The sequence below is a fragment of the Bacillus rossius genome, assembly GCF_032445375.1.
Source record: "Bacillus rossius redtenbacheri isolate Brsri chromosome 4 unlocalized genomic scaffold, Brsri_v3 Brsri_v3_scf4_2, whole genome shotgun sequence".
NCBI classification, from domain to species: domain Eukaryota; kingdom Metazoa; phylum Arthropoda; class Insecta; order Phasmatodea; family Bacillidae; genus Bacillus; species Bacillus rossius.
In genome coordinates, this window is record NW_026962011.1 from 35131713 (window position 1) to 35157726 (window position 26014).

General features: G+C 33.9%; 1 protein-coding gene across 24 annotated transcripts in view; it reads right to left on the reverse strand.

The window, feature by feature from the left end:
• LOC134542024 (coiled-coil domain-containing protein AGAP005037) overlaps positions 1 to 26014 on the reverse strand; it is a 713248-nt gene that overhangs the window by 151255 nt on the left and 535979 nt on the right. For all 24 annotated transcript variants that reach the window (XR_010076723.1, XM_063385862.1, XM_063385858.1 and 21 more), the window contains 2 exons: positions 13075 to 13273; positions 9797 to 9986 (listed from right to left, as the gene is read on the reverse strand). Coding sequence is in view for 23 of the 24 variants with exons in the window: in XM_063385862.1 (XP_063241932.1) it covers positions 9797 to 9986; positions 13075 to 13273 (389 nt within the window). In the remaining variant the exon portion in view is untranslated. The remainder of the gene's footprint in view (positions 1 to 9796; positions 9987 to 13074; positions 13274 to 26014) is intronic.

Genomic DNA, 26014 nt, shown 5'->3' on the forward strand with positions numbered 1-26014 from the left:
GCTTCTGCGATAACTTATCTCAGCTCCTCAATGTGTGCCCGAACAAAGACTCTCCACACTGAACATTGTGTTCATGCAGGGTAGATATCCATCATGCGAAAACTCATTCGCAACAGATGTTTTATCAAAGAGTAGGTAAATGTATATTAATTATTTGCAAAATATATTAAAAGATTGTTCATCTTGCATACCTGACTGAGCTGTCAGTGATCAAAAGCTATAATTAAATGCACATGTAGGTATTTATGTTTATTAAAAATAATCATGTTTTAATAATAGATTATTGTAAAATGATTGGCATAGGAAATTAGAAACAAAATGCTACTCAACAATAACTTGTAAGAGTTCATAGATATCATTAAGATTTATGAATTTATATGACATACTTGTGTATTTTAAAGCAGGGTAAATTTAAGACATAAACTACGCCAAGATATATGAAGTTTTTCCACAAAACACAATCTAATTCACTCAAAATTATTTTGATGATAAAACTATTTGAATTAATGTTCACAGGTGATATGTTGACGAAATAGTTTTTTCTATACATATATTGTATACAGTAGAAATCATTCATTTTTATTAACCGTGTGAAATTCTTACTGCATTTATGAAAACTATGGGTAGTAGTTAGTTTAACATGTGACCACAAAATTGGGAAATTATGTGACCACCATACCAATTAAATCATGACCAATCACTTCAGCTAAACCAATACAGACTGTGTCGATTAATAATGCATTCAAAGTTGGTTTAACTAATGAATTACAAATAAAACATTCTCAAAAGTTTTAATCTCTCTTTGAGAGAAATTTATTTAGTTTTAATCTCGCTTTGAGAGAAATTTATTTTATGTCCTGATATCTAATTAAATATTTTCAATTTAATATTTCATTACCACTGAAATAATATTTTTTTTGTGCTGACAATTAAAAAAAAACAAACATTTTTTTTGTAGGCAGAATCTTTTCTTCTACTGGGCAATATAAATCCCACATATTGACTACAGCAGATATACACATATTAGTCCAAATTAATTAGTCCAATCATTGAACGTTTTCCTCTTGAAATTCAGATGTAACTGTAACTGAAGTTACAGCTTTCTGCTAATTGTTTCGTTCTTGTGACAGGGTTTCTTTTAGTTCCTTTCTCATGTGTTGCTAACATGAGGGTTGTCGGAAAAGTTTCCGACCTCAACATGAAGATGGCATCACTTGTGAACAAAAATTGGGGAATGTGTTTGCTCGTGCTTTTGAAAATACGCTCTGAAATTTCAGACATTTTGGATGCACAGTTGTTTTTAACAATTGTTTACATAAGTCATTGCAAAATCATTATTTACTAAGGTATGGCCTCCTCATTTGACAAAAATCTTTGTCCTCCAAACGCAACTTTTAGTCTATGGAACAAAAAAAAGTAAATGGGGTTTAGATCTGGTGAATCAGGAGGGTGGTCAAGCAGTTCAAACCGCAATTCGTAGATTTTCGCCATGGCAACCGCTGTGGTGTGAGCTGGTGCTTTGTCTTGGTGAAACAAAATTGTTTGTTTCTGCAAATATGAACTTTTTCTGCAGTTTCTGCCTTCAGCTTGTCAAGTAATGATGCGTAGTATGTACCTTTTTCCTAGAAAACAGTCACCATCATTTTTCCAGCCAAAGGAACAGTCTTTGCCTTTTTTTGGAGCTGATTCCTCCTTCGTATTTTGGTGTTGCAACGTTCGTCACCCAAGCTTGTACAGCCATGTTTGAATTCAGCTGCCCAAAATATCGTTATGGTAAATGATGGGGTAGAGTCCCCGTGCACAGTGTTAAAATCGTCTTTAATTTGCGTAGGCATATTGCCTTTCAAAAACAAATATTTAACGTAAGCTTGATACTTAATTTTCCATTTTCACAAAAACACACGCACTGACTCACGCAAACAATTTTTAATAAACAAATGCACATACAAAATGGCTGAAATTTCAGAGAGTACATTCCAAAGCATGAGCAAACACATTCCCCAATTATTGTTTAACGAGTGCTGCCCTCTGCATGTTGAGGTCGGAAACTTTTCAGACAATCCTGATATACGAAACATTATGGTTTAAATGCATGACATCATTCAATAGAAACATCATAATGATATGACTATGTAACATGTTGCACCATTACAACAGTAAATTTTACCTACAAACTGATAGTCCTATGTGAATCTGGTTCTAAGAAGTAGTTGGTAAAATGGTCAAAATTGACCATAAAAACTTGTGCCGGGCATATTGCAATCAATTTTTTTTTTTAATATACAAGAGTTGAAAATTTTCAGCTTGTACTGACAAACAGCTTGTGTTATTATTTATGTTTTCAGCCATGTGAAAATTGGTTGACTTTTGTTCTTTTCAATTTTGACGTGCCTAGTCATAGATAGTAAACTAATACCTGGCCCAGACAAATGAACGTTTCTTGTTTAATAATGCCCATTTTTGCTTAGGAGAGTTACGGAAGATTATAGTTTCTCTTGGAGAGCCAAATAAGAAAATAATGACAATGTTATTTCTATTACAGCAGTGTTTGTGAAAATTGAGTGTACCTTTGCAAAAAAAAAATATATATATTATAATTACAAGAAACATTTATGCCAAATCAATTTTATTATCTTTGTTGTTGATGCCATTTTTATAAAATTTATTTAAGCCAAATCAATGAACAGTTGATAGTTACAGAACAATGAGTGATTTTAGACTTAATTACGCATCACATCGCTCATAATACACCATATAGAAAAATAAATAAATAAATGTATAATGCACGTATGTGAATGTGTGATGATTTCATAAAATGGTCAAATAAAGTTAAAACTGCTGTTCCTTTTCCTGGTCCAACAGGACTCGGTGCTGCTCTTTGCCACATTCTCTCATGAGAACTTAGCCTTTCAATACAGCTTAAACTCAATGTAGCGATGGGACATTATCCACTGTTGCCGTACAAGGAAAAAAGGCAAAAATTTTTCTCAATAGTATCCTAAAATATATATTTTTAAAAGTGTAATAAGTAGAGTTTCATGAAAAGTAGGTATTAAAAACTACAAATACTTAAACAACTACTGAGGCAAAATATAAAAATAAAAAAAAATTAATTTGTTTGAATTGTGCTTACTGTTGACATCGGCAATTTTATAACTCTGACATTTTCATTTTAAAATTGTAAAAAAAATTGTAATATGTACATATCTTTTGAATTTTCTGATGAAATTTGAAGCAGAGTTTAGTTATGCATACTACCATTATTAGGTAGAATACCATATCAGTTATTTAATTTATGCAAACATGAAATAAAATCATAGCCAAAATGTTAATAATAGAATATTTTGTTAGTAAAAAATAATCCTGTATGCCATATTATCAAGTGTATACTCAAAAACTTTAATGTGTAATAAATTTATACAGATTTTGTAAGAGTTCTTTTATTAATTTCTTACATTTCACAATAACCATGTAATATATAGCCTATTGTGGCCAATTTATTTGAGTATGTGTAAGAGCCAATATTTATCAACTTTTCACTGCCTATGGTGCAAACAGGTTCTCCACCAGAATACAGTATAGGGAAAGAAGAACTTTTCGACTGTCTCAAAATTTTGGGCTATATTGAAAACACACAATATACCAGTAATATTAAATAATTGTATTATGTGGTCAGAAACACTGAAAAGATTTATCAGAAATTTAGCATACTAAGAAATAAAAATTGGTACCGGCTTCTTCTTCATCTTTTTTATATTAAATTTTCGAACTGATGCTATTTTAAACTACACAGGTATATTGGTTTAGGTTATCCACTAGTTAAGCAGCAAAATGTATTCATAACATATTCATCAAAAATTTTTAATAATAAGAAAACAGGATTTATTGGTAAGTCACAGGAGGACTAAAATGTAAATGGTGGGTTGACATCAACCATGGGAAGTGTGAAAGTACACTAAAATAATGTTACAACCCTCCTATCACCCTTATTGCCTGCCTTCCGGGCTAAATGCAACCCTTGCTGTAGTTTGCACTAATTTTGTGACTATTTGATCACTATGTGACTGCAGTTCATTGTAATCAGAGCTCAAGGGGGCATCCCAACTATCTGAGTTCTGTTACAGGAGGTGAGATGTCATGTGGTTTACCCTCCCCGACAAATTTAACCTTGTTTTCTTTTTTTTAGTTAAATAGATATTATGTTTGCATCATAACACATTTGCATACTTTTGCACTCTAATACCTGCACACTTGCATACTTGCCCCAGGAGTTAACATTAAACAAATAACCTTTACTTGCATCCCTGCGTGAGCTGTATTTTGTAGTGCCCATTCCAAAATTTTGGCTTCAACAGTTCACATTTTACTATTTCAGTGAGATTGCTTTCCAGCCACTAGGTTTACTAAGTTAGTAATGACTTACAACTCAAAAGCTACCAATTTTGAAGTTTTCCGTCGTCTCTTGCCACCCGAGGAACCAGGTCCTGTTGGCTAAACGCAGGTTTCCTCAAAAAAAAAGATGAAATTTAACTTGTGTAAGATACTTGAACGCACATGTTTTTATTCAAACACAATCAGTGGTGGATGCAGGCGACAGGAATGGGGGGCATATCTCCCCCCTCTCTACCACGAAGGTTGGAAAGCATTTGCAAAATATCAGTGAAGGCAGTATGTTATTTTGGGTGAGGCAAAGTGAGCTTTTACAACGCATGCAGTTTCAACTGCGTGAGAAGCTGCATTGCCTATGGCTACTTCTGTATGTTCATACGTCATCTAAAGATTTAACAAGAACTACAACAGGTCAATTTAAATGATAAGATTATGTTACCTCTAAGACTAATGTTAAATTAACACCATAGTTCATAAATTTTTCTATGGTCAGTATATACTGAAAATAAAAATATATACATGAGAAAATAGTCACTCTTTTTATTCAATCACACATACTTTTCCAATTTTAAAGGAAATACATTTCTGTAGAACAGTTGCAAATTCAAACTGTCAATATTTGCATGAGAAATTTACGCTGTGATAATTAATTTCCAATATTTTAAGACCATTTATTCCATGAAGTATCTTGCAATGAGTCAAACCAAATCATTATATCACAAAAAAAAAAAAAAAACACAAAAACATTATCAAGGACAGATAAAAATTGTACTCATAAGCAACAAATAAAACAGTGACAAAGGCGAAAACTATCTATACCATGTATGTAAACTTACAAACATATGATTAACATAAAAGAGGAGCAATAAGTTGATGTCAATAATCAAGATATTCATTTTAAGTAATAAAAAATAAATTAAAGATGTTGCTTAAACTATCCTAAAATACAAAAATTCAACTGTAAATTTTCTAGCATTATGTTTGTAAGTGTACATTTTCATTTAGATAATGATATCAATGTTAGAGCATTTAGAAAAAAAATTCCTAAATAGAGAGGAATATTTTTGTGTTAGGCCAAAATATAAAGGCAATACACATTAAAATGGACAGCTGTTAAACTAAAATTTATTTAAGTGATATGAACACAGTTTTTGTCTCAAGAAAAGATAAAGGAAAAAAAACAAAACATTATGTCATATTCTACTACTTTTCCATCATTAACAAAAGCTTATACTCAAGGAAAAATAAAACATCAAACTGCAACACAGTCATGTTTTGAATATAAAAATTAAAAAATAATTTGCTGCTGCTTCAAAATTACGGGTGACACACAGTAATAACATAACATAAGCAGAACATAAACAAAACCACATTCAAGCAAAAACAAATATAAAATAAATACAGAAGTTTCAATGTCCGGTTCAAAGTTTGATTTAGTAGGTTAAATAACTACTGTATAGTAACAATTTGTATTAAAATAATAAAGATAATAAACTTTTTTTTTAACAATAAGTGCATGTCGTACAATTCACCAGGATTGCATAAAACACACAAAATTAATAAAGACCAGAGGAAATCAATATCGCATTTACATTTCCCTTCTTTTTTGCAATCAATTTCTTTGGTCCCACCCTGCCATCACATTAATAGCAGGATATATGTTCACAAGGGCGAATCTAGATTGATGGTCATTTAAATTTATAATAAAATTATAGTACATTTAGGATTGAAATAATCACTACATTTTATTTGTGGTTCAAAAACTTATTATTATCTACAGAACTGCAGTAAAATAATAAGTAAGTTTGGTATACTATGATACAGAATTAGGAGAATATTTGCAAATTATTCAATGATCGGGAAGGGGGGGGGGGGGGAGATGCCTCCTCCCCCTGGATCCACTAGTGGTTTATAAAGTTACTATGTATAGTCTGATGAAAAAAAGAACTGTCAACCTAGACAATGTGCGACATGATTTGAAACTTATACTCTGAAATGAAAGCTCTAGCAATGAACATGCTCATTTTATAGGCTTCAAAAAAAAATCATGTAATGGCATCAATAATCACCAATTGACATCTTTATTCACGTAAACTACTCTAATTTCAAAGCTAATGCTCATTTGCTGGTGAACTAACTCATGCACTGGTAGCGACCAGTTCGATACAAGTACAGCACATGGAGATTTTATCCCACAATCTTAAATTTGTTGATTATTTGCCATAAACAAATAATTCATCCAAATTATTATCATGACAAAGCATAAATAAAATATTTTGTATTATAATTTAGTTGTTATATTCTGGTATCAATTAACAGTTTCCAGCATGTAAATATTAGAAGGCAATAACTTATTTATTTCACCTAGTCCAGTGGTGGCCAACGTCACTATTTTTCACAGCCAGACGTATATGAATTTATATCAAATATCTTACAACCAAAATTATAATGTGTTTCGTGCTGCACAGTAATAACAAAATAGAATATGTGATAAGGTAAAGAAATTGAAAATAATTCTTTGTTATATGAAACATTTAGAGTATCGATTAACCGAATTAACCTGCATTGCTGCAACATTGGATAAGTAAAATCTTGGATAACACGGATACCATGAGAAAGTCGTCTTGGATTTCAGTTTCCAGAGGTGTAATTTTTCAGTGTGATGTTTTGACAACTTCTTTTCAGTGTAGATTCTTTCTCATCAGTCCATGATTCGCCCAAAAGGTCTGTGACGCCTGTGACGGCGTCACAAATAATTTTTTTTTTTTGTTTTGATCGTGTCCGCGCGTTGTCGGAAGGTGTGACTTATCGCGGCACCTATTAGTGTTTTGAGTCGAGAGTTGTACGCTAGCAGACGGGCAAATCTGTGTAGCGCTGCGGGCGGTGACTGTTGGAATTAGCTACTGCGCATGCGCGGTAAGTAACCAGTCAAGCACAGCGCTGGACAGACAGAAATAGGGAGTGACTCGTGAGTTAGTAGTGGGGCCAGACGGTCAGTGTGGGTCTATGATAGGTACCTCCGGTGAATAATGCACATCACGACTTCAAGAAATGATTTTCACTTTACTTGATTTATGTGTAATTCGTGGACGAGAGGAGAAGAGAGTTTTCAGCGTGTATATGCTGGACAATGCAACGCGAGGCTCGTGCGAGGAAATGGAGTGTAGTTAACCCCCAGTCGAGGCCTCAATCGCCGAGGAAAATATCAGCATAGACCCGGGCTACTTATGAGCAGAAGAAAAGCAGCTACGATTGAGCTGTGGGTAAAAGTTTGGTAACAAGATAATAGTGGTACCTTCTTTTCTAAATACGAGGAAGCATCGGCGCGTGCGAGAAAATTATTTTAAGAAGTTATAAAAAAAAATTTATGTAATAAATTTTTTTTTGGAGTTCGACACGACATGGAGGGTTGTGGAATGAGCGAGAAGGTGTGAGACTAGTCTACCGAGTCAACTTGAGCAGCTGGCACAGGAGGAGGACAACATTTTACAAACATAAATTTGGTCTACTATTTGATTTTTCCTGTTTATTGCGGAGGAAGAGAATAGATCGTCTCGACGGATTAATTTTTTTGGAATTGAAATTTGGGAAGAAATGAGGTTTCGTCAGTAGCTGAGCGAAGGAAATTCCACGAAGTTTAAATGATTCGTCGTATGGAATGCAGCTGGTTCGAGAGTCGGTGGTTGCAGTCGGCGTCCCAGCTGTCCAGTTAATGGTGGTGTAGTGATCTTTTCTTTTAAATGGCCTTTTTAAATTATTTATATTGTACGTCGTCCTGTTCCCGATGGCAACTGAAGGGGTGAGTCTTGCAAAAAAATAAAATATATTTTTTCGTGAGTGGCTGCGGAGGGTGAAGAAATAGCAAGAAGTTATGAGATATTAAATAAATACTAGTAAGGGGTTGTGTGAAAGACTAAATCGCGTGATCTTTTTGAAGTAAATTCGTACTACATTCCTTTAATATGTTCTAATTTTTTTTTTGATTTAAGTTATGCTGGAAATACTTTAGGCATTTTATTGTTGGCATGTTGCCCGCCACCGTAGGTTCAAGTCCAATTAATATAGACCTGTGTTTTTATGCTTATTTCAATCGTGAAGTTATGATCTCCTGGAAATAATATGGCTTTAACGAAGTTGGCAGTTAAAAAAGCCTGCCATGCGTCATTAGTGATATTATAATTTTGTTATATTGTTTTTATTATATTTTTTATTATATAATTTTTTTTTATAGAATTATATATTTATATTGTTGATATCTTGAGTGGTACAAATTATTATCATATATGTTTTATAAGATGTTAAATGTATGATAGTTAAAATATTCTATTCATGCTCATTTGAGGCTGCCATCTGTGATTGATGAAATTAGGAAATCTTTATTATCATAATTGTCTTTTATATAAAATTTTATAAAACTATATAGTCATAATGTTGGTAGAGTACCGTAATTAAATTATTGTTTAGAGTGTCGGGATTTGCTATAGGAGAGCTCTCGGGGTGGGATAAACGAAATATAATATTTTAAAATTTTTGTTAGGTAATTTGTTTTTTGTATTTGGTGTATGAAAATGGACTAAGAGTTCATGAACTTGTGGTGAATTTGTGGTGAAGCCTGTGAACCCACGCAACCAAAAAGAAAAATATACCCACCTCTATTAAAGTTTTTGTCTTGTACCTGAATTTTGAGATTTTTAAAGTTATTCTGATTGTTGTAGTAAAGCAATTTTTTTGCATTTGAGCGCTGTTGAGATGCGCATATACCAAGTTGTTTGCAAAATAATTAAAATATATTTATACCAATGAGCTCTGCTCTTTGTTTTGTTTAACATAACCTTTTCTTTCCCTTTGATTTAGTACCCTTGGGCCAATTGTGAGGCCAGGTTCTCCCTGCTGTAAGGGTAATAGGTAGAGAAGGGTTACAGGTCAACATTGAAGTTAATTTTCTTTAGGCTTTTGACAACGGTTAGATCATATACAAGGTCCTCAAGCAAATGTTCTAACTGTTTTTGCTGGTAACAATGCTTCAGGTCGGCTTGCATTATATGGTTAATCGAGAAACTACTGTATTTACAAAAAAATAATAAACCTTTAAAATCACAAACAAAAATTATGGCTAATTAAAAATCTCATATGACAAATTATTTATGATTATGCAAACCAAGAGGGCTAACACCTTGGCAGTGTATCTGGTATTATTTCTTTGTTGAAAGATCATTTGAGGGGCCATACACAATGATGTCACAAGCTAGATGAAGCCCGCGGGTCGCCAGTCGCCACGCAAGATGTAACCAGTATTATAAATCCAAGAAGCCGGAGTATTCCCCTCCAGTGAAACGTCCCCAATGCACGTAACGCTCCGTCCTGGCAAGGCACCGCCCAGCCGTGTGCAAGCAGCGTCGTCCCCTACCTTGGACTTGTGGATGTGCTGGTGCTGGTACTCCGAGTCGAACTCGGGCTCGCTGAAGTAGGACTGGTCCTGGTCCCACATGGAGGGGGCCATCACCCCCACCCCAGCCCCTGGCAGCACCCCTCCGTTCACGTCCGCCGCCTCGAACAGCCGCAGCACCGAGCGGTCGCGGATGTCGCGGAGGTGGGACCTGCGGGAGGAAAGAGCGGGCATGTTGTACCACCTCGCATCAACACTCCCTCGACCCTCCAGTGTTGCCAGATTCCCTCGACCGTGATTCAACCCTCCCTCAATCCTCCAGTGCTGCCAGATTCCCTCGACCGTGATTCAACACACCCTCAATCCTCCAGTGTTGCCAGATTCCCTCGACCGTGATTCAACCCTCCCTCAATCCTCCAGTGCTGCCAGATTCCCTCGACCGTGATTCAACACACCCTCAATCCTCCAGTGTTGCCAGATTCCCTCGACCGTGATTCAACACACCCTCAATCCTCCAGTGCTGCCAGATTCAACACACCCTCAATCCTCCAGTGTTGCCAGATTCCCTCGAACTTACTTCAACCCTCCCTCATCCTCCATTGTTGCCAGATTATATTGACCATTCTTCAAACTTCCCTCATCCTCCCAGTAATCCCAAATTCCCTTAAAATACACTTTGACCCTCCCTTAACCCTCCAGTGTTGCCAGATTTTGTCTCAATCCTCTCTCATTGCTCCAGTGTTGCTAAATTCCCTCGAACGTGCTTTAACCCTCCCACATCCTTCCAGTGTGTTGACATATTCCATACTGATCTGAGGCAGATAAAGTAGCTCATGAAGGGGTGCTTATACTCATAACTTAATCTTTTACCTAGTTCCCCCCCCCGCCAATATTAAAATTTAATTTTTTTTTCTGCATGATTTGTGATTGGAAGAAAGGGGCTTCTGCTCAGCCTTAAAGACCTCCAGGAGCACAAATTTGTAGGATTCGCATGGCAGGCCCACAGGAATTTACAGAGGGGCCCCGGCGGCCCGAGAGTTTGGCACGTGAGGTTAACCGACACACGTCATCTCTGGATACGGTGCTTGTATGTTGTATGCTGCCCATATTTTGGCCTACATGCATGTGATAAGCAGAAAAACTTTAAAATATACAGAACATGTTTTCTATAAGACATAGTTTTGACATCAAACTCATTTCACAGTCACGTTTTTGCAAGTGTAGGAAGGCCCCCATCAGTGAGGGTTTTGTTTAATTCCAACAGGATCTACACCCATTCCCCACCTGGTACTGCTACAATTTAATTTCCATAATTTGTAACTGTTTCCGTATGTAAACAACTATTTCATACTTATAAGTGTTTTTTGTATCCCTGAAATCATTTCTAATTTATAAAGAAAGAATTATTTTAAAAAAAAACTTACTTTTGACAGTGTGAATAATCAAATAAAATGTAGCTCTACAATTAATTGATCATGTTTGTACCATGAAACTGAAGTAAAGCTCTACCTGTAGCCACACACAAAATAAAATTTTGGTGCATGTAAGAAAACTGACAGACGTAAATCTAGCAACACTGTACTTCACACAGCAAGATCTGGCCGTGAAGCAGCTCACAATCTAAACTAACTTAACATATTTTCCAGGTCTCACAGCACAAGATAACATACCATGCTTGGTAACTGTTAAGTGTTAAAGGTAAAACCAGAAATGATTTTGGAATTAAAATTTGTTCAATCAGCACAATGTACCACTGTGTGGATATCTCAGTCAACAGAGTTTTCCTATAGAGAATTACAATCACGATTGTAAAAGTAAGTTTTCCAGTAATTTATTACTGTCATCATTGCAAAGGCTCAGCATGATACGACCGGCATGATTATGGTGGTTTCCAAACCACTTAGGTAGGTACCAACTTGGCACTAATAAATTAACGTGATGTGTCATTCCAGGGTTTGCAACTGAAACATAGACCTGCTGAAGTTACTTTAACAAACCTTTTATGCTCACATAATCTGGGTACCATTTTACCTTCAGCTTAATATTCCAACTTAAACAAAATTCACACACAGCTGTATTTTGTATGTTTTTGAACCCCAGATTGGTGCCAAAATAAAGTAACCTCAGTGAACACAGCCAAGAGGTTGCCTTGGGTTTCAGATCTAGCACAGAAACAATGAAAACATCGGCACCAGACAACTGAAACTGGTCGTGAACTATATGAATACTAACTAGGGACTTGATAAATAGGCTACTTCAGGGCTTGGGCTCAAACAGTGAGCTCAGCCGCCTCCTCACATTACCTGATGGATCGTTGTGACTGTAATTACTAACACTTCACTTGTATGGGGCAATCACCAGGAACCGAAGTCTTGTGCACCAGGAGTCACCAACTTGTACATATGTATTCAATTGTTTTAGAATTAAAATAAAAACATAAAACTAACTTAGAAGAGTCCTTTGAATACTCACATTTGTGGCATAACACAATCAATTCATCAAAATTCAAACCATAATTTACAAAATGCACATGTTATGTTTTAGTGTGTCTGAATATTAAAAAAAAAATCAATTACTATTAGTAACTGCCTTTAAGATTGTAAGGGGTTCTAAATTTATAGTAGGGCACAAAGCATTTAAACCTGTTATAGCATACCGATGATAGAAAATGGACATTAAACACTATCGTAGGTCAATGCATTGAAGAATGACGAAGAAGATACAGATATTATGGACAACACACCTACGATAAAACTGACGAGTGCACTAGGTTTCCTAAGACAATACAGTTGCGACATTTCGGGAACTGGCATCTGTTCCTGCCATCAGGCACAAACAGTCGTTGTATTGTCCATTAATCTGTTTATCTTCATCGAGTTTATATATTTGCTGCGCTGTCCAGGTTTTGTTGTATGCCTGCATTTACTATTATTGTTGAAACTGTCTCGTCATTCTTAGCCCACTGTGTTCGTCTGTGCTGTTTTTACTTTTTTTCATGACTAAATTCCTTCCACGGAATTCTTGTGCTGTCTGATATTTCAGTCTGAATGTGTTTGTCTGTGCTGTCTTTGTGGTGTTGTCCATAATACCTGTTTAGGTACATGATTGAGTTTGTCTGTTTGACATAGGTGAATTAGTCGTGTTCTCTGTGGGTTTATCTTTTCATTTTTTATTTCTTAATTTGCATTTTTGAATTTTTTCCATAACAAACAGTGAAAAACTGCAATAGCATATATCCAAGAAATTGTATTAAAGGTATTTTTCTGCTGTTACTTCGGGACAGCATTCATTCTCCTCACCTGTGATCCTCCAGCTCATAGAACATGTCCTTGGAAGAGTCGTGAATGTAGATCTTGACGTGAGGGGAGTCCAAGTACTCCATGGTCAGCTGTTTTGGGAACGACCGCACAAACAGGGCCTTCACGGTGTCTATCGATGTGATCTCGTTGGGGAGCAACGCTCGCTTTGTTTCGTTGCGGTACTGCAGGAACACCAGCCCTGCAAGCAAACCCAGAGCTTGAGACGCGACGAGCCACGTGGGAGAGTCCTGCCTGCTTCAAACAACACTAGCGCACACATAGTACATGATCACATGAAACAACATTGACCACCAAACGGGTTAAGAATAATCAAGAATATGTTCCAAAATTACATCACTTTTTAGTTCTCTCAATTTTTATTCCTTTTTCTGTCTCTTACAATATTTACAGAATATAATATTCACTGACATTTTATTTAAATTTGATTTGAAAAGCAATCATGGTTTAAAAATTTTGAAAGTGAAGTAAAGTTAGTGTATCATTCACAACTAAATCTTCAATACAAAATTGCACAATATTCGTTACCGAGTAACTTGAATTACTGTACATGTGTATGAATAACACAACACTCATTAGCATTAAGTGCCACTACAAAACTAGCTTAGCCAACTACAGTCACACTGACCTTGAGACAATTACTGATCACAATTTACGATATAAAACCCTCTTTATTTTTTAAGTGATGTTATTTGAGTGAGTGACCGTAACTTAAAGGCATAAATATGGTACTCAAGTTTAAAACTAAAAGATGCATGTAAATGAGTTTTTCCCTCCAAAAAATTACCTATATAATTATTTTTACACAAAAAACTAATTTTTTAATTACTGCATATTAGGAAATTAAAGTTTCCATTATGAAAAACACATGTGCAGAATATGCTTTGGAAAAAGGTGAATGCAAGTCTACAAAAGAATAATCAAATAAAGAAACATCAACTATGACAGAATTACACAAAACCAAAATGTTAATTTATTTAACAGACTGAAATCTGGATTATGTAAAATGTTTTATAATTTACATTGCTTATGAGTGCAGTGAAAACTACTGAAAAACAAAATATTTTCATGACAATGTACCCGCTTTGTTGTTGAGGAAGATATGGAGAACATTTACGAAAATTTACACTGTATCTCAGAGAGTTCATTAACCTAAGTTACCAAAAACTCGACACAAAAACTGTTCATTGGATCCAAAACTGCATTCCAGACACTGTTTAGCAATGCGGCATGACTCAAGAAAGCATGAAGACAATCAAACTATACTAAACTTTAATATTATATTTTAAAAAATTATAGTTTTGTTTTTGCTCAATTTAGTTTTTAAATTCGAATGTTCCAGGATGATTAGGTTTATTTTTAAAAGTGCTGTTTATTTATGAAAAATAGTGTCAAATTAAAAATGCAATCCGCTTCGTCTATACATGTATTGATTTCAATGCTACTTGGTGAATTAACTAGCATTTTGTGGTTATAACCATTTTATTGAATCACCATAAAGGCTTGACCCTAGCTAAAACAAAACACACACTGCCAATAACATCACATGCTAGTTATTGACCAATATTTGCCTATCCAAGCTCCACTATTTTTTGGCGCAAAATGCAAGCCTTGCACAAAATAAAATGCAGCTGTATAAAGTGTTGCGTTCAAACAAAGCAGTTGCAAACTGTTTCTCAAGGTTTGGCACCATATTTTCATAAAAATTATCATAAAAAAATTGTTTTAACTGCAGTTTTATCACACTGTTTCAATAACACATTTCCAAAACCAAGTGAAAGTTTTAAATACATTTTAATTATACAAGTTATGTAATTTAAAGCAATGTTAACACATATACAAAAATATCTATTCTTTACTTTAATTACTCCAGTTCCATAAATTAATGACAAAGCCACCACACAGCACATTTTTTTTTTCTTCAAATAAAACAGTTTGTATCCTACCAACATATAAATGTAAAAGTTTGGATATTTACATGTTTGCTACTCAATCACTCTTTACTAATGAATGTATTTCAATGAAATTTGGTACAGAGGTAGCACGTAAAGTGGATTAATACAGAGGCGATATATCATTATGGTTACACCCTTAAGGAGGTGAAAATAGGGTAAATCTGGTTTTATAATAAAAAATCATACAAGATAAAATGGGTATATAATCATATTAAGCTTAAAACATTGGATTATCAAATATTATTACAAGCCAGAATAGCAAGACTTTACATATATGCAGTGTTGTTAAGTAACGAATTACAAGTAATCGGATTACTTGTAACAATTACTTTTCAAGTAATTTATACTTGTAACGAGTTACATTTAAAAATGTAATTCGTACTTGTAATTGGAATACATAACATTAATTGTAATCAATACATTAAGGTAATCGATACTTTATATTTACTTGCAGTTACTTTTATTCTCGGAACATATAATGAATACAATTAAGAACAAGGAGAACATACATTTTTGTATTAGAAAAGTTTATAATTTTACGCTTGTAGTGCTACGATCGTATGCACATCTATGATCAAAAATGGCAAAGCACATAAGTGGCTTGTCAGGTTCTAAATATCTTTGCCTTCTTGTCTTCACTTTGTTGGGAAGCCTACAACTCACGTAGTTTCGGTTCCCTATCACGTTCGTGCAACTCCGGATTTCTCTCAAAAATTGAAATTAAAAAAATTGAAGGGTTAGGTTAGGTTAGGTCAGTCACAACATGCTAATTTTCATTGGAAACTTCTGATTTAGCGGCTGAAGTGTGGCGTTAATACCAAAACGCAAATCTTCGTAAATCTTCGTAAATCTTAGGAAATTCTTGCTTCTTACTTTTGTTGTGTCCACTACTCGCAAATGCATCGCAATCATGGATGGTATAGGTAACCGAAGTGATACTGCGACAAATTCAAATGCTGAAGAAGTCGTTAATAATGAAGATAGAATTTTTACTTTTAGTTACCTTGATAAATATTTTGAATTATCTGGGAAGCAGAGCAAAGAGAATATGTCTGTGAAGTGTAAGTTATGTTTGGGAAATAAAATACTCAGATCAGCATGGACCACTGCTTCAAATTTAAGGAAACACATCACGGTAAGCAAACTAGATAATGAATTTTATTAATGATATGTATTAACACTGTTTTTTACAACATTTACTGACATTAGCTACTGTATTTCCACGATTGTAATTGTTTTGTAAGGTCAATTCCAATATTTAAAGAATGTTACTTTTATTACAGGTAGCTACTTGTATGAAGACTTTTGATGTTATTCAAGCAAGTTTGTCCTCAAATATTATTCATTTAATTAAAGATAATAAATTTAATCATTACATGAAATCATTTTTTTTAACAAAACATATATGTATGTATATTAATGTAACAGTGTGTAAAAAAATAGAATCGTAAGTCAGTTTTAAATTGGTAGCGGAAAGTAATTGTAATTGTAATTTTACTGATTACTTCTATGTGAAGTAATTTTTACTTGTAATTAGTTACTTTGTCACCACAGTAATTTCAATTGAGCCCAATTACTTTTTCCGAGTACTTTTAACAACACTGCATATATGTACATATATATAATATACATATGTAATATATATAGAGAAAAAGAGAGTAAGAGAATAAGAGAAAGAGTGTGAAAAGTTTGGATATCTGGATGTTTATTAATCATGCATATTGAAAGTTTTAATGAACATTTTGTTTGATTTATTATTGAGTCTAAATTTTAAAATAAAATATACAAACCTGAAATATATTATTTTTTTCCCTATAACTAAATGTGAAGATATTGCAGGCATGATTACTTTCCAAAATGATTTGGATAAATATGGAACAGTATGCATTAGTATATTTTGCGATGAAATGGAAAAAGAACTATCAATGACGGCTACCGCTGTTAATCAAAGTTAAAGTACACAAAAATATCCTAAAATTAAGAAAAAATTAAAATATATCACGGGCTAACCAGGATAAAATGTTATAATTATGTAGGGAAATATTTTTTCACAGTCTGTTTAAGATATATAATAGCAATAGCATAAAATGTTGTTTTAGACCAATTTTTCTTTTTCTTAATCTAACAGCCAAAAATTGTTTTTTTTTTAAATAAAAAACACCAAGAGAAAATAAATAAAAATGAAGTATTTAAAGAATTAGGTACTGCAAAATTAAAAGTAAGTTACCGCTTCACAGAAAATTCAGGAGGGAAATATCCCAGTATCAGACCCTAGCTTAGCCTCTGACAGGTAGGATATAGGTATCTTAGAACTTCATTATTCTAATACATTATTTCAAAAGGTTATTAAATGTATTATTAAACAAATCACCCTTCATAAGTCATCATTTTACCAATCAATAAATTAATTTTTAACATTAATAATGTTTTTACAACTTATTTATTTACAATTATAATTCACTTACATTATGGCATGTACTGAGTTAATCAAGTTAAATGATTTAAATATATGTTCAATTATTTTGTGATGGCTTTTTGTAACAATATTTAAAAAAAAATTCATTCATATTTGTATAACATTGCTAATATATTTGTTAGATTTTAATAAAGTTTTACTTGTTTTCAGTATCACCTATAGTTACCAAATTTTATTTATGATTACATTAATTTTTTAGTGTAAAAAATACAAAAATCATTAGCACTAAAAATGTAGAAGTTAAATAATATGCTCATAAAAATTTCTAAGGTTCAAATACATATTATAATAGTAATATCAAGCATAATGCTAAAGACGGATTTTTATTACATAGAACAAGAATTTGTACTTCTAAATATGAAATTCATGAGAACGAATTTAAGTTTAACTGCATGATGGACAATGTTTTTTTTTTCTGTACTAAGGCAAATAAAAATATTAGAAAATATTTCTTTCAACATCATGTCTGAAGACCAACATAAAAATTAAGAGAAAGAGCCTCATTTGCTTTGTAATAATACTTAATACTCAATAAATGGTTTGTTACTAAATGTATTGATTCCCATACCAAGATCACGCAATATAATATTCAGTGTATCGTCTACAATTCCAAGGAAGTACAATGAACCATCAACACAATGAAAACTGGAGATCCCGGATAGGCAATCCGGGTATATAAATTGCCTCTATCAGTATTAAAGGCATCGCAAAATTATTTTCTGGCCAAGATCTAAGCAAATCAAAAAAATTTCATCAGTCAAGTAAACGACAAACCTTTTTTACAACATTTCTGGTTATTTAGTACTCAATGCTAACCAGTGGTGGTAGGGGGGACTAGAAGAGATGGGTACCCTTCCCTATTTGGGATATTATTTTTAAATCTACACAGCTTGTTATTTTAGTAGAATAAATATATGCTTTTTAGAAGAGTGGAAGAAAAATTAACCAATTATAAACATGTAAGTGTACTTTTAGTAAAACATATAACATTTTTTTGAGAGGTCTGTCTGCCCCTGGAAGTATATATCAATTTTATTGTGCCATTAACTTTTTAAGTATTATAACAATAGTTAAGACCTATCTAATAAAAATTAAAAATGATTGTGTTCATGTACATAATCTCTACATAAATGTTTTATTTAATGCAAAAATTTACAGATTTACTATTATGCGTTACATGGGAATATTTGTACTGAAAGTGTCATTAATCATTCATTCTTGACTACCAATTTGAATCATAGAGTATGAATTTTTTAAAAACTTAAATACCAATATTTTCGAGTGCTGAAATCAGTTCAGTTTTTGGCACACAGAACAAAAATCCCTTACGAGTAATCTTACATTCACGTACAGATATAAACATGCCATGGATAACACAAATGCCAGTGATAACAAAGCTTTTGGTATAAACAAAAGTAACAGCATAGCATTGGTATGAGTTAAATAGAGAAAATTAATACCCTAGCTTCGCTAACTTTATTTATCTGATATGTTGATATTGTTGAAACTTGCATTTTTCTGAAAGATCTAAAATAAAAATCACACTCTTTGGTGAAAATCACTATTAACCAAAAAATTCACAATAATGATAAAAGTAACTCTTCAAGCAATCAAATAATCAAATAAGTAATATTTCAGTCAACAAAACACAGTGTGCTCCAATAAATATATTGTTAAAAAATATTAATTGCCATGAAACTACTTGAAATGAGTTCCTCATATGAATCCTGCACTCACATATTTGTAAAGAATTCAAAAAGATTTTCTTTTGTCTCTCTAGTCTATACTGGTTAGATGTGATTTACAGCATAACATAAGAAGCAACCAGTCGCTAAAGTGAAAAACAGTTAAGTTGGAGCAAACTACGTGAGCACTTAAGGCAAGCCAGTGCAATAACATAAAATGCCTTTCCACAATCACAAAGAGCAAAAAATGTAGTACCAAATTTATCAGAAAATTGTTTCGGTATAGTCCCAAAGTACCGAATAACTGAAGACATAATTGTTGGAATTACATCAATCTTTCAGAAAACAAAAATGTTGAGTTAAACAAAACTACAAACTTGCAAACAGAATTTAAGCTGAACACACAATAGAAACATTTTTTTTTGCACATTATACCATAACTATTTTAAAAAATATATATATATGAAAAAGTATCAAAAATTAATGATAAATCTATTTTATAAGTGCTCAAGCACATAATATTTCTCATTTAAAAAAAAAATTAAACCTATGTGCACTATACATTATACCACATATGTTGATTCATACGAAAGTTGTTACTAAAAAGAGTTAGAAGTTGCTCTTAATTGAAATATTAGATGGAACTCTGCATGTGTAAAGCAAATCATTGTGAAGTAATAGCCCTGGATAGGGCTCGGGCCTACAAGACAAGTTGAGTCAAGGAATGGTCGCAAAAGCTATAAAACGAAGCTATTAGATAGTGTTCTCCTACCAGCCTCTTCAAGAGTGCAGGGAGAGGAGGGAATCCAGACTCAAGAGTGCAGGGAGAGGAGGGGATCCAACTTCAAGAGTGCAGGGAGAGGAGGGAATCCAGACTCAAGAGTGCAGGGAGAGGAGGGGATCCAACTTCAAGAGTGCAGGGAGAGGAGGGGATCCAACTTCAAGAGTGCAGGGAGAGGAGGGGATCCAACTTCAAGAGTGCAGGGAGAGGAGGGAATCCAGACTCAAGAGTGCAGGGAGAGGAGGGGATCCAGACTCAAGAGTGCAGGGAGAGGAGGGGATCCAACTTCAAGAGTGCAGGGAGAGGAGGGGATCCAACGTCAAGAGTGCAGGGAGATGAGGGGATCCAACTTAAGAGTGCAGGGAGTGAAGGGAATCCAACTGCAAGAGTGCAGGGAATGGAGGGGATCCGACTTCAAGAGTGCAGGGAGAGGAGCGATCTAAACTTCAAGAGTGCAGGGAGAGGAGGGAATGTCAGTACAGACAGAAAGAGAGGGGCAAGAGAGTGTGGGCGACCTGTAGAAGGCATAGTCGCTCCATGAGCAACACCTATCATTTTTTATGGATGGAAAAGTGTGGTACATGTAGGGACAAGATTATATGGTGAATTGCAATTAAACTAAGATAACACCGAAAAGCGTGTCAGAAGACATCATATAGCACCAAAATGCCAGTTTTTAAATAAATTAAGTAGCATTTAACCAAAACTTAATTCAAACCATAAAAAAAAAAAAAATAGATTTTTACTGTTTGAAATTCAAGGAATGTCTTACTTACCGAAAAATATTGTTCCAAATTATATGGATCAGAAAAATAATAAAAATTGTTTTATTATGCATTTGTTAGTGAATCAATTCTAAATGATAAAATGGTCGCTAATTTATTATTATTGTTCTGAATCTATCAGTTTTAGATAACTTTATTAAAAATTATTTTACCGTAAAAATGCAGCATGAAAAATTTTACCTCTATGTTGTTGGAGTAAGTATTACAAAACAACTTTTATAAAAATAAAAACAATAACACCAAAATTCTCTATTTTAAAACCAAATTGGACTAAAAATAAAACCATTAAGTGTTGCCTCTAGGTATGGGGCTAAAGGAGAGAAGCCAAAGGGTGGGTGAGGACTAGAAATAAGGAAGGAGGATGTGATAAGGGTGATGAGGGGGCTAAAGGAAGATAAACGGATGGGCCTGACGGAATAGGAAACAGTCACCTCAAGCAGGCAGGCAAGGTAGTTAGTCAGTATTTACATCTGATCTTCAGGCTTGATCTGGACTGCCCAAATATACAATATCACACAGAAAATTTTGCCAGTATTTCCACAGAAACAAAAAGAAAAAAAAGAAAAATCGGCAGAAAATCGATTGAAAAAAAAATGTGGTCATTAGCTAAAAATTCGAATGGCTAACATGATTACACATACTCAGCATGTATGCCGATTGTATGTGAATATTAAAAAATATATATTTATTTTAGACTTGTACAAACTATATAAAAGTAAATTTTAGTAAAATAATATTCCACCATTTTTTTATTTTTACTTTGTATAATAGAGATATTAACTGATTTTGAAAATGTAATCCACATGAAAAAACATTTATCTGGGACCATCTAAAATTTTAATTTAAGGACAACACACTCATTAAATGCAAAGATGCAATTAGTTAAAAAAAACTTGCCATGAACTTATTGCATAATCTAGAGAGGTCACTGTAGATGATTTCCTGTATTTTATTTTTATTTTTAAAATTAATATTTTTGGTTTGAAGTCTTAACAGCGATGAGGCCATTAGAGAAAGACAAACACAAAACTAATTATGAATGTTAGAAGGAATCGTCCACGGCCTACAGTTAGGATACGTCGCAGCATTCGTCTTGAGTGATTTTGAGAGATGTGGAAAACTGATGGCTTGACCAGGGTTCAAACCCGAAACCCCTGAATGTGAGTTCAACACTTCAACGCTGCTCTACTCCTTCAGTCACCCGTCGTATTCCGCACCGCACTCACCTAACCACTAGCAACATCCCCATTGTATCTTTATTACTTTTTTCAACTTGCACCTGCACACACAGTGAAGGTATTCTTCAGAAACCTTCGCTCAACAATAACAATACCAATACTACTGATTCTGATTCTATAAAAATAATTATAACAACTATACTTAGTAAAAGTCTTAGTAAAAGTAATGTGTACCACTTATGAAAACTAAAATTTCCATTTTACTTGCAATGAAAATGAAGATAGGTTCCCTTAATGTCTTATTCGAAAGAACATCACTGCTAACTGAAACAACATAATTTTTTTTCTCCACAAGAACTGCTCCATGAACTGAAGAGAAAGACGTCAAGAAACAGTGTTGCAGTCGACTTTAGTGCACAGTGTGCTGTTTCTCAGTGTTTGTGGGAGGGGTAGAGAACCTACAGAGTAGTCTGTTTCGCAGCATAAAAGACCAGATCGCTTCACAACACAACTGACTGATCAGCAAGCTGGAAAAAATGTTTCCAAATAACAAAATTTTCCCCCAACCATATTCAGTTCTTCGATCCTGCTGATGCTTTCATAATTGTTTCGTTTTTCACTGTTACCACTCTTGCAACTGTCACTATTTATATTGCTGCTCTACCAGTTGACTATGTCACTAGGAATTAGATTGTTTATTAAACCAAAATTTTTATAATACAAATATTTATGAACTTTTACAGGTTGAACTGTTTTTACTAATCTTCTTTGGTTATAACTCATATTGGTAAACTCGAGAATGCAATAATTCAAGAAGATATCTGGGGTACATTGTTACATGATATGCAGAATTTTTTTAACTACAACCATACTCTATGGAGATGAGTTCACTGTGATATTCCGGCCAACTCACAGCTTTGTGGCCATGTGCGAGGAAAAATGCTCATAATATGTCACAGGAGCTTACTGCAACTTCACTCAGTCAGGCAATTAAATTTTTCTCTTGTTCAAACATAATTCAGTGTTTTGAATTTCTAATTAGTCCCTTAGAGTTTCTAGCGTTGAAGATGATGTGAGCAAATTATTTCCTTGGACAGTATAATATGGTGCATTGTCAAAAACATTAAATTTTCTGAGAGATTAGAAATATGTTGCTTATAACACCTCTTGGTGAAATTTTCACAGTTTATTTATGATAGTAAGCAGATATGGTTTCTGGCTTTACAAACCAACATCGCCCATAAAAAAACCTTTCTCAAAACACTGATTTCCTGTCCAGCCCAGTCGCTTTATATTTTCGAGGAATCTTTTCATATTGCCAGTATTACCTCTCAGTATAATTAGAATAAATTCATGTTTCACCAAGATTTACTATAGGAAGCTTTTCAATTCCAAGGCCTGCACTTCATCTATAATCCTCAAATACGTATCTAAAGCACAATACTAATATGACATTTCTTTCCATAATATTGGTAATTTTGCCCATTTTGCAATGTTCTGAAAAGGAATAAAAGATTTTCAGCATTTTTCATAGAGTTTACGTACTATCACAACAAATTATTTTTCACGCAAAGCTGATCTGAGCTTCTCAATCGCAGGCACTATTTTTATATTAGTGTACAATTTATGTAAAATTTGCTTAACTTCATACTTCACAGACAAATATTAACAGCTACCTAATTCCTCTTTGAAGATTTTCTCCTTAACAGTGCCTTCATTTCTTATTTTCATTTTTTAAACTTTTAAATTTTCTTGTAGCAGCTGCTGCTCTTATTGTTGAACAGTGAACTGCAACAGTGACATATCTATCTCTCTTTCTTTGTCACAAAAAAAAAATGCCTTTATAATTATTCCTCTCGCTTTACTATGCTCAGTTTCATTGGTTTATCTAGTATCTGAAATTTTACAAAACTTATGGTTTAGCTTCCTAATGCAATGTTGTTTTGAATACGTATGTTGTAAATTCATTATAAAACAACCTATACATGATAGCAGATTGCATGTGAAACATCTGTACAAAAATAACCTGTTTCACAGTTAAATCATGTAACTAATTTTTATGTAACCTGATTGTACATGGTTTGCTTCAAACATGGTGGTCAAGTAGAAAGAAAGAGAGGGTTTTGCTTGAATTTGGCAAGCAGTAATTTTACCAAACAAACCAAATGATTATGTAGAAAGTTAACTGTATTACTTAATTATCTGAAAGGCCCTCACACTCACAGGAAAAAGGGGGTAGTATTACAAATACAGTTACGTTACATTTACACCTATTTTGGAACACTATATTAAATAAATTTTTTGTTTCAGCTCATGAGTTCCTGATATCTTTTTTACAAAAAAGGATTTTGAAATTTTATTTCCAAGGATGTTGTTGGGATAAATAAGAAGTTACTTTATGCACAACAAATAAAGACTTTCTTTATATTATTATAGATATAACTGTTATAATTTAGTTTGAACTTTTTAAAAATATTAAATGCATATTTGATATGACTACCCAAGCAATGTGCCCAGTTAACCAATGGCATATGCACTACATCTTCAAGACTTGCATCAGCACACAGCCAAAAAAAGATACAAAAAAACAGCTCAAGTTCTGTCTGCAAAGCAAGTGAGAGCAAACTATGTAAATGCATCATAATTTCTACATAGAACAGCGTGATTTAATGATCCAAATGTATGTGTGTGTGAGAGAGAGTGAGAGAGATATCAACTCTGACAAATAAAACATGTCACACAAATTAACGGTGGTAGGGGCACTAGGACAAAACCAGATTGAAATATTGAGACTACGACAGACAGCTATGTGGACGGGTGCACAGATGGTACAGCTACAATGGGACGAAAATAAATAAATAAAAATGCCTGATGTACAGTTTTAATTATAAACTACAATCCGTGCACTAAACAAATATTTCTAACAACATATCACAACATTAAAAAATCTAATAAACCAATACATAGAACAAATAGTTCCTTAATATCTTCACTAGACAGGTGATGAAGGGTGCACAGAAAAACCACACTAAACACTGCAATAGTGAAGAAACACAACATAAACCGAAAATACAATAGCCTTTTAACAAGTCTACCTATAATTTGTGGGAAAAGAAACAATACTTGCCAACAAAAGTGTACTGCACAATTTATAGGCGAATTGAAACAACTACACAAAAATTCTTAAAAAAAAATAATAATAAGTTTGGTACCTTAACATGATTCAAACAGTGAAACTAAAACTGAAATGATAGTCGCTCAGTCTCATGGCCACATTCCGAAATGTTGGTAATTCAGTACACTTGTTTGGGATGAACCAGTGAAATGATGCCTATCCATTGTTATGAAACAATAAACATGGTTAGAAAAACTTTGAAAATATTGTATCAATGACACATATATTGTCAACTTGGTCTTAACATTTGTCCTAATTTTTTTTTTTTTTCCATCAGCACAGGTGAGAGTGCCTAAGAGTTCATAGCTATGCTTATGCAAAGTTTGAAAATGTTGAGAAGCGAGCAAAGTATCCTCCACTCGAGGCAGTGACAAGACGGGGTTCTACGACCGGAAGAGGGAGGAGGGGCTAGTGACTGCTCTCTCGCAGATGCGAGCCAATCACGAGGCAGAGGGGAGAGCTACGGCTGATCCGAGACTGAGCGAAGCCACTCGCGCGCGTCTTTTGTTAGCAATTCGGCCCGTGGCGTGCAAGCAGGCGGGCGGGCGGGCAAGCACAGCAGCGTTAAGATTGTCCGCGGGCCAACGATGTCACAGGCCCGAGCCCCGTTTTTCACATGGTGGCTCCAACAATGGTGTGCGATTCGCCGATAGAACCATCAGGAAATCATTCGATGCGAACAATGATTCGAGTGTACATTCACAACAATGGTATTCTGATAAATGCATACTTTTCTGTTCATTAGATTAGTTAGCTTGAAAGGAACTTGCTAGGAACGTAAAAAATGTGATCATTACAATGTAGGTATAGTAAAATGGAAGTAATTAGTAGGGGCATGCAGATTTCGCGAAAATATTTCGAGACTATATGAAAGTTAAAACACTATA